Source organism: Genypterus blacodes, unplaced genomic scaffold (genome assembly GCF_046128005.1).
Source record: "Genypterus blacodes isolate CSIRO-AG114 ecotype Tasmania unplaced genomic scaffold, CSIRO-AGI_Gbla_v1 ptg000076l_1, whole genome shotgun sequence".
Taxonomy (NCBI): Eukaryota; Metazoa; Chordata; class Actinopteri; order Ophidiiformes; family Ophidiidae; genus Genypterus; species Genypterus blacodes.
In genome coordinates this window covers 2,334,359-2,350,090 of record NW_027466885.1, presented here as the reverse complement: position 1 = coordinate 2,350,090, position 15,732 = coordinate 2,334,359, and the positions used below count along the sequence as shown (strand labels likewise).

Genomic DNA, 15,732 nt, shown 5'->3' with positions numbered 1-15,732 from the left:
GTGCACTGGCTGTACAATGTGATATGTGTATATGCCACGAGCTGCTATTCAATTGGGATAAAAGTTGTTTGAATTGAGTTCACTTGGTGTCGTTCAAGCTCTTCCATTTCGCTGATGCATTCAAAAAATGTTCCATCTAGTTATTAAGTCTCTCCTGCACTTTCCTTATGTGGTTGTGGTTTGTCTAACTAAAGAAGCCAAAATCATGAACTGAGAAAACCTCAACGATAGAAACTCAGATAAAGATTTAGATACAGAGTGCCTTTCCACTACTGGGGGGATGAAGATGATGAAGCGCCAGCACCATATCCCTTAAAAATAACAACTGATCCGTGAGTACATTCTTCCTTTCTCACAGTAAAAAGTAGAAACAAACTACTTGGTGATCTAATGAATGATTCTAGTATTGTGCCTTCAGATTTGAGACTTTATAATTTCCTCAAATCTAGGAAGAAAATAATTAATGATCTCAAATTAAGAATAATTGTTCCCATTAATTCAAAACGCAAAATTAGCCAATCTATAATCCCTGTTCTCGTTCTTGTTATTGATGATATAAATGCATCAATCATTCAATCCACTATAAAAAACATTGCGTAACAGAACATCATGCCAGAAAAAAACAAAGATTCACTCACCTTAATAAAAGAATTTCTCAAATTGCACTTTTTGGGTCCAACCTTCTTGTTCTTGAAGGAATGTGGGTTAGCAGCGAATCGATAGTTGCTGGTTGGTTGGATTATTGATTATTAATAGCCACTACCTGTGAGTTTCATGCTCACATGTCCAAATGTTTTCGGGGAAAGACAGCATGAAGAATATCATATATCATATTGTTTTGTAGTTTTCAGTTTAGTTTGTAGTTCATTCGATTGCGTCTCGACTATAGTATTTGCCTCTGTCACTCCTGTCAAACTCAATAAAACCTTCACTGCCAGCCTGAAATCTCAGTGTACTACATAGACAGCAGCTGAGATAGTCTTCTTTCCTGTAACAGTAGAAGCCTGAGCAAATTATCTGGCATCCAGTTGAAACCCGGTGACTCTTATGTAACAGGTGCCAAACTGGAAAACCGCTAAGTCCCCATGAAATTCTGTGAATTCTCCTCAGACTGAGAAAAACAGCATGCAATTTGTGATGCAGCTGCGTCTTTGTCCTTTTGGTGGTCTGGTTTTAATAACTGGAGTCCTTGTTGCGGGTTCCTAATGTCAGTGAGTGTGCAGTTTGTCTATGAGGCGATGAGGCAACGGGAGCCAAATTCTTCAATTACAGCGTTTATGCCCTCAGCAAAGGTACGGCACAGAGTCCGGGAAGCCCTTGAGTCTTGGCAGTCACTGTTATCTCCTTACTGTATTAAGAAACGATACAGGAGACAGACCGGATGATACAACAGCCAGAACCCAAGACTTTGTCCCTCTAACGACAAAGCGAAAGTCTTGAAAAATCTCTCCAAAGACCTTCCGTGGTCTTATCTCTCAATGGTGTGTTTCTAGAGACAGAACGAAGACCTATAGCTGTCAAGATGAAACAACTCTGGACGGACAGGGACTTTTAATTCTGCTCAAATCTACCAATTATCTGTAATATTCCTGTAGATTGTAGTTCGGGTTTGTCTCTTCAGTGGTCAGCAGATTCTTCCCTCTCAGATGCTAGACGAGCCAGAATCCGTCTCACTTTGGGCAACTCAGTGAATCCCTGTTAAGTTGCTTTTAGATTCTTTATTCGATTACACAAAACCCTATCTCATCGGTCAGTGACAGCGGCTGGAGTTGCTGCCGAGATCCAAATAACAAAACGACTTGCAAATGAAAATCAGATGAACATTTGTAATCCTTTTCCTTGTCGGTTCAATTGTCTGGTTTCAATCTGAATAAGAACTCTTGAATCAATTTAGAGACTTTAAATGGCCATTAAACAAATACTTCTGTACTCAAGTTTTTTTTCTCACTGAGTAGAATAGAAATCAGACGGCTGTAATCCTGTTCTCCACGCTTCCTCTAGGTCTTTGGCAGACAAAATTCCAAAATCTAAATGAATTCTTCAGATCCTGAGCTCTTTCACACCTGCAACAAAACAATGCCAACGAAACAATGCAGGAGGACTCATTGTTGGTAGATGCAGAAATCCAAATGACTAAAACAAAAGCAGATGGAGATCCTGTTACTTGTAGCTCCTTTAGTTGTCTGGTTTAGCTTCTGGAAGTCCACAATGCAACCCAGACACACTCAGCCAGGGTGGGAGTCTGATGCTTTACAAGAAAAACTCCAGCCTCAGTTTTGTCCACCAGGAGAGAGAAGTTGTGGCAGTCTCTGCAGTAAATCCCCTGGATCAGACGGGGACAGAAACTCTATAAATCCTAATCCAGCATCTGGAGCAGGTTTGTCTTGTTAGTTGTCAGTGGTTGGCATTGCTGCTCTGCGTTTCTCCGCTCGGCAGCCGGCTCTGGTTTCCTCCACACCGCTGCTGCCGCTGCTGCTGCTGCTGCATCCTGCCTTCTCCGCCTGACGCTCCATGCTGACTGGAGTTACAGAGTTGTGTGTGTGTGTGTGACTGTGTCTCACACACAGGCTTGTTCTTTCAGCTCCAGTCTGGGATATTGTTTTTTTTTACTTCGCTTTCAAATTATATTTTTGTGTGTTTGTATCTGTCTGCTTGAGTGTGTCTGTGGTTGTGTGTGTGTGTGTATGTGTGTTAGTTGTGTGTATGTGTGTCAGGCTTAGGTTTGCTTGAATAGCCTCATTCCTCTTCCTTCCTTTTTCCAGTCTACCCTTTCTTTTTTCTTTCCGTTCCCTCTCAGTGTATGCAAGTCTCTCTTGCTTGCTTGTGTGTGTGTGTGTGTGTGTGTGTGTGTATGTGTGTGTGTGTATGTGTGCGTGCGCCTGCATGCACGTCTTCAGGGAGATTAGAGGCGGCTCCTCCAGCGTCCCTCCTCTCACCTCTCTCTCCTATCAAACTGGAGAGACACCCTGTGCATTTTCTCTCTCCTCCCCTTCACCCTCTCTTTACCTCTGTCTTATATTTACATGCTACCGTATCTCTCTCTCTCTCTCTCTCTCTCCCTCTCTCTCTCTCTCTCTCTCTCTCTCTGTGTTTCTGGGACAGCCCTCTTTACCCCGTTACCACGGCAGCCAGTCTTCGCTAAGGTTCAGTCCTCATGCAGCTGCACAGAGCCTCGCCAAATTAAAGGCTTGTCCCTTAGTTATTTCCTTTCCTTCCTTGGTTACTTGCCCCCTCCTCTCTCATTTCTATCTCTCTCTCTCTATCCCCTCCTCTCTTATTCCCTCTTCTTTCACGCTGCCTCTCATTTTCTCACGCTCGCGGTTTGTCTTTTACCCATCTTTTTGTCTTTCTCTCTTCTTTTCAATCTGTCTCTATCTTCTTCTTCTCAGTCTTTACTGAATCTTCTTCCTCCTCCCTCTCCTCTGTTTATCTTCCTCCTCGATCTCTGTCTGACTCTTTCTTTCATTCCTCCCTTCTTTTTTCTCCTTCTTTCTCCTGCCTTCCTCCCCCCCAGCACTCACACATGCAGTCAGTCCAATAAAAAACAGCTCTGAGGCCTGAGGCGTGTTGGTAATGGCCCTATTTGTTAAACTGTGAATACTAATAAAGTTTGCAGACTTGAGGAGCTGCCACCGTGTGAAACGTTCCACTGTTTGGTCTTTCAAGTTTTTGGTGGTGAGAATCACTCTGTAGTGCTCTGATGTGACTTAGTTCAGATTGATGAATAATTTAGTAAGTCTTTTTAATTGCTAGTGATTTTTACTGAGAAACAGGAGCAGAGATTCCGCAGATGCTGCTCACACTCACTGAAACTGCAATAACTCTGTAGGTTACACTTACAGAGCTGCAGTAAAGTCGGACTAGAATTGATCTACAATTGAAATGAAATTGGATCAATTATCTGAATATGAAGCCGACTTTTTTTTTTTTTTTGGCAGCATTGTTAAAGTTTAAGTTAAAGGAATAAGGAATTTTCAAGAATGCAGTCCATGCTCCTCCCCCCCTCCCCCCCCCCCGAAAAAAAAAAAAAAACACAAATTCAACCTTGCGAAACATTTTTTTTTTTTTTGTAATACCAATACAAAACTACAATAGAAAAATAAAATGTACACCTCTGAAGAAGCAACAAATAACTACAATATAATACTTAATACAGAAAAAAAAGTATGAAGAAAAGACCTATTTTCCCCACAATCACTCTTTATTAACTAAATTAACAGCAGAGGTCTTAGAATGAAACAACCTTGTAGTAGTGTTCTTCTATGTGTCCTCAGTGTTTTCTAACTTTTGAATCAAACTCAGTCTCATTTTTTTCAAGTGTTTTAGTAGATATGAACACAACAAAACGTGTTGTTAAATAAATAAACATGTATAGCTGCACCTGGATATTTTGCACATTGGCGCTCTCAAATGGCAAAGAGAGAAAACTGCACGTCCTGACAGGAAGCAGCACACAGCACAGATCAGCATATCGGCCATCAGTTTGTTATCTTGACTCAAGTTTCAAGATTAAAGAGTCCAATTTACTGAATTTTTTACTTTTACTGTAAATTATTGACTCATTCATTGTATAGATGCAATTCCAGTGAATACATCTATTCTTGTGCTCAAACTCTCATCTTCATTTAGCCAATTATTACTGTTTTTAAAGTCTCAAATAGCTTGGGCTCTTGTTTATAGCAAAGGAAACCGAAGAGGAGAGAAATATTTCAGTTAACTTCCATTTCTCACCTGCTGTGAGTCCATGAGAGCCACCAAATGTTCATTTTGGCAAAAATACAGAATCTCAATTAGAGCTGATTAATCATCTGCACCTGTTCCAAATCCACTTTGTTAATTAGAGAGATAAGGCTGCAGGATTTTACATAAAACTGATAACTTAGAAGCTTGGAACAGCTTTAATACTCTATAGTTCATCTATGAAGTTGTTTGTGCGGGTGTGTGTGTGTGTCTCACACCTCAGCCAGGCAGCCCATGACCTTCAGCATCAGCTCGTCCTTCCTGTGTTTGGCACGAACGGTAACGCCTCTTCCTTTCAGCCAAGCCAGTAAGGTCGCAGAGTTCACCTTGGACAACTGGGGAGGGGGAATGGGGGGAGAAGCACAAAAGGAGAGATGGTGAGAGAGGGGAGAGGGAGAGTGAGTCAGAGAGGGGAGAGTGAGAGAGATACAGAGATAGACGAGCAGTGATGAGACAGAGAAACAGTGACAGACGGCGAGAGACAAGAGAGACTAACCGCACATTAATCTGTGACAGTACAGCGCCCCCCTTTGGGCCTATCAGTGCGGTTTTAACGAGAACAAAAGTCACGAGCGTCCGCGTCAGAACAGTGTGTATCGCCGGTGGAGAGAGAGAAAGCATGCACGTAAAGTTTGGAGCTAGAGCAGTAAACGTGATGGATGTTGTTGTTAATGAGAGCGGCTCCCTGTGGGCTCCGGCTCTTCCTCACTATTCATCACACCAACAGGCGTCACCCTTGTCCCGGAGCACGTCTGTTTACGCCGTTCATCACACACATAAATACATCACAGTAATACCAGGACTGGATGTACAGAATGAGAAGATGAGGCTTGGATGTCACAAATATGGAAAGTTGTCTTATATCCCAGTGTTGATGGATCATTTTAAACATTCCTCTATCTACCTTTGGATTTAGAGCAACACAAACACAAATGAGCTCTTCCCATGTTCCCACGTTTCCATTAATCAAGATCAGTTTTGTTTGGGCTTTTTTGGGGAAATCTGGCCGAAAAACAAAGCAACGAATGTTGGCACAAACAGAACCTTACTGGAAGTAAAACTGTGACTTCAGCTGGGATTTGTTTAACAGTTAAATCTGAATCCTATTAACTGTTTTAAAAATCCAGATGTTACTATTGGAAACCAGGATAAAGTGTGTGCAACAGTGGAGACTTGAGTATTACCTCCGGCAAGATGATGTTTTCATTAATGTCAGAAATGGGACTCTTAAATTAAAAACAGCACAAATGTGGGAAATATTAACAAATATGCTTCCAAATTTAATTTTTCCTGTGTTTATTTTCCTTTAAGTTGCAATGTCTTCTCGTGTTAGGATGGGCTGTGAGGGAAGGTGTTTGTGTAGTAATGTTGTCGTCTTCATACGTTATTAAAAGTGCCATTAAGAGAGTTGATGTTTTAGAAGTATTGCTTGATTAATTGATCGAGGGAAAGCACAAACAAATCAGTCAGTGACAGAAGAGGAAGAAGCAGACAGGAGGTGTGTGTAGTGGTTTAGCGGTGTATCATCATTGTGACTCCAGACCTGGTTGCTCCTCGCCATTTTCTCCACATCCACATCTTGTATCGCAGAGCGAGACGTCTTCGGCTTGAACTCAAACACGTCTCGCTGAACAGCACAAAACATTGGAAAGAAGGGTTGGAAACTGTTAGAATTGTGTGAATATTGAACATTTCATTATGTTTTGACAAACCAGAGTCCAGGCTCACCCCTCTGCTGCTGGGAATGTCAGGAGGTGCCAGAGGAGGAGGAGGAGGAGGCTCAGGTGCAGGAATTGATTGCTGCATTGATGCTTTGTTCTGCACTGCACCCGTAGAGTGTGAAGCCTTATTCTGGCGGGAGCTGGCCTTGGGATCCCGCTCGGATCTGGGATCGATTTCTGGCTTTGGATTGAGGATCAGAGGAGGTTTAGGCCTCTGTGCAGGACCGAATCTGGGGACGTGGTTCAGTTTCAGGCAAGTTTGAGTGGAGTTGTGAGGTTCGGGTTGACGGTTGAATGGAGGGATGGTGGGCGGCGGAGGCATGTGAGGCCACTGTGGCCTCACTGATGAAGAAGAAGAAGACAATGGCATATCAGCAGGTTTCTTTCTCCCAATAGCAAGTAGTGACACATTCTCCATCTCTTCCCCGATCAGCTTCTTCTTCTTCTGGGCCCGGAGTAGAGCAATGTTGACATGGCGGGTCTGACACTTGTTCTTGAAGATGGGAACAAATTTAGGCTCGGAATTCCCCTTCAGTTGACGTGGGGGAGGAAGAGGGCAGAGGACAGAGGAAGAGGAGGAGGAGAGCGAGATGCAGGGTGCGGCAGCAAGGGATGTGGCTGTCTGGAAGAGAGGGACAAAGGAGGAGGATGGGACAGACACACCTGTGAGGTAAGAGGAAGAGGAGAAGGAGGAAGACGAGAAAACAACTGGAGTTGCCTGGTAAGTCGACGGGAAAGAGGAGGAAAGGGGGAAGGAAGATGATGATGAAAAACCCTGCTCTTCCTTCCCTGTATCCCTATGACAGTTCAGCAATCCATATCCACTACCCAGAACCCCCTGAGGTGCGGCCTGTTGGGAGATAGGAGGCCAGGCTGGAGGCTGTGAGCCGTAATGAGGTTTCGCTGGTCGGGGAGCGGGGAGCTGTGTGAGGACGGGCCGGGCGGAGGAGACGGTGCTCAGGTTGACTCGTTCACCTCTCAGCACCTGAGGAAGATGGGGAACGGCAGCTCATTCGATCAGTTTCATTGTGCTAGCCAAGAGGATTGGATTTAGATTTAATGGTATGCAACAGATTATTAACAAACTAAAGACCATGATCTGTTGTTATGCTGCTTTATTGCCAGTGAATCAATTCTGTTATATACTACTAGTGGAAGAATTCTGTTTTGGCGATGATGTATTTATTGCCAACGATGTGTTTTATTTTGCTTCTCTCCTTCCCAAATGAATCTTAGCGATGGATTTTTCTTTTTACTCGTGTCTTGGCTTGTGATTTAGTCCTCTGCGGTGTCTGTTTGCCAGAAGCTGTCAATTAATTGCACCCAAGAGATAAAAAAAAAAAGCATAAATTAAAGAGCAGAAGTAGACCTCAACTCTTTGTAAACAACACAGGTTTTGAAACATAAAAGAGGTTTTATGTGCTAGGGAACGACTTCAGCAGGCTTCTTAGTTCATGTGGAGAAACTCTCAACTTAAGTAGAATAAAAGGTATTTCTTTCACCTTTGCGGATGGAAACAGGATATACTTTTTATGTCCATCTTGAGAGCAAAGTGCAGCATCTCTTACAGATAATTCACTGTGCAGAGTAGATTTATTCCCGTGAAGAAAGTAATTCTTCCTCCCGCTTGGGTGAAAAATGAATTCTCCAGATGAAAAATAACTTTAATTCCATCTGTTTCATTAAAGTGCTATAATAATTTATCCTCTCAGCCACACTGAGAATTCTCCAGCTGAGGAGTTTCATCAAAACGTTCTATCTGATGAACCGTTTCATTCAACCCGACGAAGGAATGTGTATCTGCAAATGAGAAACACCTTCTCCTTCTTCTCAGGAGAATCAATCCGGTAACACCCGTTTGATGAACTGTTAGGACACAGAGGGAACGTTTCTTCAACTGCTTTCGCTCCGCCGTCGCAGCTCTTTGCTCATAAAACTGTCCTCAAAGTCTTAACAGGAAGAGAAGTGCTCCGCTAATCGCTTTTCTTCCCCCCAGCTTGACCTCCGCGCAGAAATGTTAAATAATTCAAGTGAGAGAAGATAGAAGACAGAGTTGGAGGCGGGGATAGAAAAAATAGCGGTTTGATTTATGACCAGTAACGTAACGTAAGGCATTGTCACTGCAATTCCGCAGACGTCCAGCGAGTGGCAGCATTACATCCAAAACATCAGTTTGGACGCATATGGCAAAATGAACTACATGTGTTGTGTATGTGATTACAGTACACAACACATGTAGTACAATTCAGATAAAAATCTTAACCGAGAAACAGTAACACAACGTAACAGTATTCAGTCAGGTATTAAATGTGTCGTGTTATACATGGATGATGACGGTCCATGCAGAAAAGAGGAAGGCTGGGCTTGAATAACGTAACGCCGGCCTACAGAGAACCATTCATAATTCAAATGGAGAACAAGTTGATGCACGGTGTGTATAAGGGTTATAAGGGTTTCACTTAAATATGACACACCTGCAAATGACTCTATGACCCAGACTCACAACTTATGAATGAACACCAGTATGTGTGTGGGTGGACTGACCTGTACCGATGCAGCACAGGTCAGACTAGCTGTGTGGTAACAGGGTTTCCTGGTCAGTCGAGCAGGGAAGCCACAAACACTCCGCAATTGGTCTCTAACATCAGAAATGAAGGGACCCAGCGCCCCCTGCAGGTCAACACGGGACCAGCGCTGCACTGCTTTCAGCCTGATGCAGCTCAGAGGGTAACTGGACAAGACACAGGTGAGAGAGACACAGCGTTAAATCAGAACTGTGATTAGCGACCCTGTAAACTTTTTATTTCCTTCATTTCACTGTAATATGGAGGGAAATACAATTGTTTTTACTTCTCAAGTTCTGCCTTAAGCTGTCCAGATCACCATTATTCTCAAAACATGTCTTTGTGAATTTCCTGACCACGATACAAAACCGTTTTAACAATAAAATGCAAAGGTATTAGAATGTTAAAGTACGTGAAGTGTCTCTCCCCCACTAGTTTGAAGTAGACGCTGCAGTAGACGACTTCTTCCTCTGCAAGCTCAGGGAGTCTGTAACCATACTAACACACACACACACACACACACACACACACACACACACACACACACAGACACACACACGGTTTAAATGAACCCAGCTGTGTGAATTGAGCCTCTAAGAGAATAATTGTGCTGTGTGTCAGGTTAGTCTCTCAAAGGCCAGACGTGTGTTTAACAGAAAACAGCAGGCAGTGTGTCAGAATGAAGGATGTGAACAATCTGCTGATATTAGCTTGACAAATAATGACACTTTAATTATTCTGTAAGTGTAAGGACAGTGAAACCATTCCCTAATGACTAGAGCTCGACTAGAACCCTTCAAAGTTGGTTAGAAATGAGTTTTGATAACAAATATATCCCAGGAACTCCACTTAACCACATTTAATAGCTAATTGGGTTGAATTAGACGAGACACACCTACGCTTGATACCTGCCAGCCCTGATTCTACTGGAGGACAGACTAGCTTACGTGTCTCATGAGGGAGATGTATTGGGGAGTTAGACATGATACTATTGATGGAATCAGCACACAACAGGGACAGACAGGTAAGTTAATGCTGATGGAGGTTTGTGAGACAGATATCTAGATAACACAATGAGAAGCAACAGCACCTATTAAATCCTGTGTATGTTGTGTGTTTGTGTGTTGGAGAGAAAGAGGGAGAGGGAGGAATGGATAGATGTGGACAGACAGCTGGATGGATGAATGGGAGGTAACAGGAGCCAGGAAGAGTGAGTGTGCTGGGTAAAGTATAAATTTAACTCTGCCCTCCAGGTGGGCTGTGCTCCTCTGGAATACATAATCACTCGCCAGAATATAGCTTTGTGTGTGCGTGTGTGTGTGTGTGTACCAGGCTGTTCCAATGATTCTTCAAGTCAGTGTAGCTCCTGAAGGGTGTGTCTTTGGGCAGCTGACGTCTGATACTGGTAATTTGGCCTTTTTTCATGCTGGACACACACACACACACACACACACACACACACACACACACACACACACACACACACACATTATATTTGTGGGTTACAGAGAATAAGACCGCTGCGCCTCCTGCTGGTCGTGATCAATATTACACACTGAACTTGTAGATTGAATAAATAAGAAAATTATGAAATACATGCATTGAAGAGTAATTGATATGGTGCAACAATCTAACCCTAACTTAATAGAATAATAATAATAGATTAAATATATCACAATAAACCCTCCCATTAAACTCAGATGATGGGATGTTAGCTCTGTTTCACAGTGAGAAAATAGTTTTCTCCCCGCCTCATCACAACAATAAGGCGTGGATGGCTGTAGTTCTGTGGTGTGTCCAGCAGGTGGAGGTGTCTTACCTGGGCAGGACATAGCACCAGATGGCTCCTCCTGTGGAGGAGGAGGTGTAGAGCACAGAGTCAGGCTGACTGCAAAAATTCCTCAGCTGCAATGGAGGAAGATCAAAGTCTACCAGCTGCAACACACACACACACACACACACACACACACACACACACACACACACACACACACACACACACACACACACACACACACACACACACACACACACACACACACAGTTTTAATCTTGTAATACTTGACTGCAATGAAATGTTTCCTGTAATGTTTTACTTTACTTCATTGTCTTATTTTCTGTGCTGTATGTCACAACACGACACCAGCAAGTATCTACTTATGAGACGTGCCAAAATGAATCATTGTTGTTGCGTTGCTTTACTGTGGTTGGAGGCAGTCTGACAGTGTGAACTTCAACACTGATGCACATCTGGAACTCTCTGGTACTCAACTCCATACCTAATAAAAAGACAAAGACACAAACACAAACACACACACACACACACACACACACACACACAACACACACACACACACACACACACACACACACACACACACACACACACACACACACACACACACACACACACACACACACACACACACAGCTTGTATCAATTTAAAATGAAAGGACGCTATTTGTTGTGGCAAGCTCTACATAAACTCTCCGGATTGTGGTTGTGCAGTTTTGACAACTTGGACCAGCGTATAAACCGTTTGGCTTTCATTGGACAACAGTTGGATAATAGCTCTCACTTCCAGAGGGAACAAAGTAGCCTCCTCATCCACTAATCACAATCACATGAGCGGTTTACTTCACTCAGTTTTATTCCTTTGAATTTGTACTCCAGTTGTTTCAGTCCAACAATTTGGACTTTTCGGCCAGATTCACAAACCTGAATTTCATTTGCGTGGACTAAGACCATGTAAACCAGGGAATTAGCAAACATTTAGGATTTTCTAGGTCACAAATCAAATGTGACCTTTGTTAAATCCAAAGCACAATTTGCAAGAACTGTTTGAAGACCAAATGCAAGCAACAAGTGCTGACTGTCATGAGTTTTCCTCCATTTCTCATCGACTTTGTATTATATTTGAAAATAACGCAAAATAGATGTATTTCCATTTGCTGTCACAGAATTTCTGGAGCCCACTGTAAGCATATTAGCATAGAGTCATGTATTTGGCTTGTTCACAAAAGGTGTGAATATGTTAATACGTGATCTACAGGGCTGGTAAAAGCTATGAGAAGTGCATTTGAAATAAATGAGTTTTTGCAAAACGTACTGACAGCGTTGAGTTTTCCTCCCTCTGAGAGAAAGTCTTTTCCTGAAGAGATGCACAAAGAAAACCATCAAACATAAAAACATGGTGACATGCAGCCCTGGGACTTCATAGTTCTGATATATAACTTGTACTTTTGGATATTATTAACCCATTCCTGTAGCTAAACAGCAACATCAAAACCAGTGGGGGATGATGGTGAAAAAGTTCAGTCATGTTGGGTGATGTCACAGTCAGGTGGGCCCAGTACCATGGTGGTTTTATTACCATGACAACAGGAAAACAGAAGATACCATAGATACATGCTCAAGAAAGGGAATGAATGAATTAAAATCGAAAGGTCGATGGAATCTGTAACTAACACACACACTTTCTGACAGATGTAGTGCCTTCTCTTCCAGACAGACAGACAGACAGTCCATGTAAAACCAATGTATTCCATTAGCTCCACTGAATCAACACAGATAAGACTTGGCCTGGCTTCTAAATCTTCCTCTCAATTGGTGTTTGATGATTGATTATGACACAGAATAGTGCTTCAGCTTGTGAGTGTCCTTATTTCACAAGTGTGCAACAAAGGCTTCAATAATAAGAGATTTCTGGGTTGAAATCTGAGGGCGGGTGGGTGCACCTTTCATTTGACTTCACTGTTTGTTTAATAGGAAGAAGCCATGGCTTTGATCCCTTTGGCCAGCAGCCTGAGGAATAAAGCAGTCATCTCTACCGTCTCATCAAACATTAACACAGTGACGTGAATGAAAACACAAACAACTGAAACGCTCCATGACTTTTCCCGGATGTTCATGACCGTAGAAACTCTAAGGAATGTATTAGCCCCAACTGAATTGAGACAGCCGTAAATTCTATCTATCAGTGTGTGTGATCACACTGGCAGCCAGGTGTTGCACCATCTAATCTATCGTTAACCTTTGAACCAGTCTGATATTAACAAAAGCCTGTGTACGTGTGTGTTCGTGTGTGTAGACCTGATATGAGATAGAGTCCCGCTTTATTCCAGTTTGGAGCCAATCTGGTGATCAGAGAGTAAGACAGGCAATACTGGAGGACACCTGGCAACACATGCTGAGGAGGGGCCATCTAGACACACACACACACACACACACACACACACACACACACACACACACACACACACACACACACACACACACACACACACACGTTTCCAACAGCTCATGTAAACAGGTAAACAGGAGATAAACTTCATGTAAAATAGAAAACAATATTCACACACAGGGTTTCATAGAGCGAGACAGAATCTGCTCTTCTCTATACTCGATTATTCTGTTTGTCATTCCCACCTGCAGGCTGCGTCGCTGTCCATAAGCCTGCAAGACCCCAATCCGGAAAAAGGAGATCTGAAGGAAGGCGAAGGAAAAAGAAAAAGATGACTGCCGAACACAAAATCTATCAAAAATACCAAAAGACAAAGTTTATTTGGCTCATTTATTAGACAGTGATGAAAGAGGAAGAGATGTTAGCAGAGCGGCTTTGTGACATGTTTATGTTTAAAAATAGAAATGTGCTGCGTGTGTGTGTGTGTGTGCGTGTGCATGTGTGTGTGTGTGTGTGTGTGCGCATCTTACAGCCATGACCACTGTGATCTCAGAGAGGGAGTCCAGTGCGGGGGATGCCAGGATGTCAGAGTACAACAACACCAGCTCTCTGAAACACACACAAACACAAACATTGAGTATGAGAGGAAGCTCAAGTAACCAAAGCAAAAGTACGGCGATGAATAGTTCAGGTTCACTGTCTTGCTACAGATGCACATGCACACAATTATGTGGTGCAGCTTGAAAAAATAAATAAATCTATGAGTTCAGTAAACACTGAGCATGTCCTGTATCTTCAAGATTGAGCCATAATTCTTTTTTCAGGTGTATATTTATTTGCTTTGTGACATGCAGCTCCTCTGAAGAACAAATGAAGAATGTATAAACCCAATAAAGTATCAATATACTTATCTATTTTACCTCACACATCAGGTTTTGGTTGGGAACTGGTAAGAACACAGACTGCTGTTGTTTTAACTGCTTTATACAGTATATTATTAGGTATTATATGACTAAGCAAACTGAAATGTGTTGGTCATTGTTCACCTGCACATTTTTATTTGTCTGCTCCTCATTCCGTCTTCATCTTCCTCCAGTGACAGACTGACACAGCACAGCGTCTTCAGCTCAGGTAGGCTGAGAAAAAACAATGACTGCTCCGCTCTGCTCATCCTGCATCAAAACACACACACAAACACACACATTGTCATTCACAAATATTACAACACTGCCGGCTTGCTTACGAGTCAAACTTGGAACTTATCAATCAACCCTATGGAAATATTAACTAGTTACATTAAATATAAGGATTTGTCACATTATTCATTTGTATAATGTTAATCAATTGATAACAACACATGATATTTGACCTATGTGGGCGTCTGTAATCAATAATCAAAATAAAAGCTAGCTGAACTGCTGATGTTGTCCCACTCACCTGCGCTACTTCACTAGCTAAGAGCGTGCTAGTAGCGGCTAAAGCTATAAAGGCTAAATTATATCCTTAGCTTCTGATTTTAATTTTTTATTATGAATCTATAATGCTATACCGGTCCTCAGATATAAATTGTGCTGAGCAGTGATACATTTTAGTATATAACAAATGAATGAGGAGAAATAAATTAGTTTGACCTTATTAAAATAGCTAAATACAATTAGCTGAATTAGCCTTACGGGAGACCCGAGCTACATCAAACCTGTGTTCTTAATACGAAAAAATGTTTCTTTCAAGTTTAAATTCTCACTTACTGACGTCCAGAGGTATAATTTTAATGTGTAGATTGTGAGGAAAGCTGGTTTGTATTTAATTCATTTGTTACCATTATCTTTGGCTGTGCAGGACAGTAGTTAATCAAGAATAACTGAAGCTTTTAAAAGTATAGCATCCATTTCTAGTACACAGGGAGTTCATGTCATGTCAGCTTAGGTCATAAAACACTTATTGTTTGTTTAGAGAAGATAAAAGCTGATATTTACCTAAATCAATACAATAATGTCTCAATATAACAATGTATCTATAAGATGTACCTTTCTCACAAAAAATTACCAATACTTTGTGCTAATTATCAAGGAGTATTAAAGTAAATCGTTTATTATCGTACTTTTAGTCTTTCTCTCCTCGCGTGAGAAGTGGGTTTCCTTGAGCTCTGGAGTGAACCTTGGCCTCGGCCTTGTCCGATCCACGGAAGACTAACAGAGCGTCCGACCAATCAGAAAGTCCAGAATTCGTTGTGTCACAACCAATGACAGTGCGGGAAAGATAATAAGGGGCGGTGTTAAATCCCAAAACCTGTGTAGCTTCGTCAAGCAGACACAAATACATAAAACGGCACCAGAAATCAGTCTATTGTCTCAGAAAATAAAGTCCTAAAATTGCCAATTTTGATACTGTTCGCAAAATGACAGTTTTAAGTTGATTAAAAATCAAACATCACACAAGGAATCAACTATGCAAACAGAAAACGGTTTAATTTCTGACATGTCATTACGTGAAAATGTGTTCCAGCTTAAATGCACTTAGTCT

The 15,732-nt window shown here is 42.0% G+C and overlaps 1 protein-coding gene across 7 annotated transcripts; it reads right to left on the bottom strand.

Moving 5' to 3' along the window:
* Nucleotides 1-4,194: 4,194 nt before the first annotated feature.
* cunh18orf63 (chromosome unknown C18orf63 homolog) lies at nucleotides 4,195-15,346 on the bottom strand. Of its 7 annotated transcripts, XM_076158332.1 has the most exons (14): nucleotides 15,186-15,346; nucleotides 14,256-14,381; nucleotides 13,740-13,818; nucleotides 13,455-13,511; nucleotides 13,119-13,230; nucleotides 12,136-12,177; nucleotides 11,228-11,304; nucleotides 10,845-10,960; nucleotides 10,355-10,451; nucleotides 9,438-9,523; nucleotides 9,006-9,192; nucleotides 6,469-7,446; nucleotides 6,284-6,367; nucleotides 4,195-5,075 (listed from the first exon to the last, which is right to left on the bottom strand). In XM_076158332.1, exons 2-14 carry the CDS (start codon nucleotides 14,378-14,380, stop codon nucleotides 4,953-4,955), a joined length of 2,163 nt encoding a protein of 720 aa, XP_076014447.1. In that variant the 5' UTR covers nucleotide 14,381; nucleotides 15,186-15,346; the 3' UTR covers nucleotides 4,195-4,952. The 7 variants fall into 7 exon arrangements, with proteins under 7 accessions (XP_076014447.1, XP_076014448.1, XP_076014452.1 ...); XM_076158333.1 differs by lacking the exon at nucleotides 12,136-12,177; XM_076158337.1 differs by lacking the exons at nucleotides 13,455-13,511; nucleotides 13,740-13,818; nucleotides 14,256-14,381; nucleotides 15,186-15,346 and adding an exon at nucleotides 12,267-12,295 and having other exon boundaries at nucleotides 13,119-13,205.
* Nucleotides 15,347-15,732: the final 386 nt, after the last annotated feature.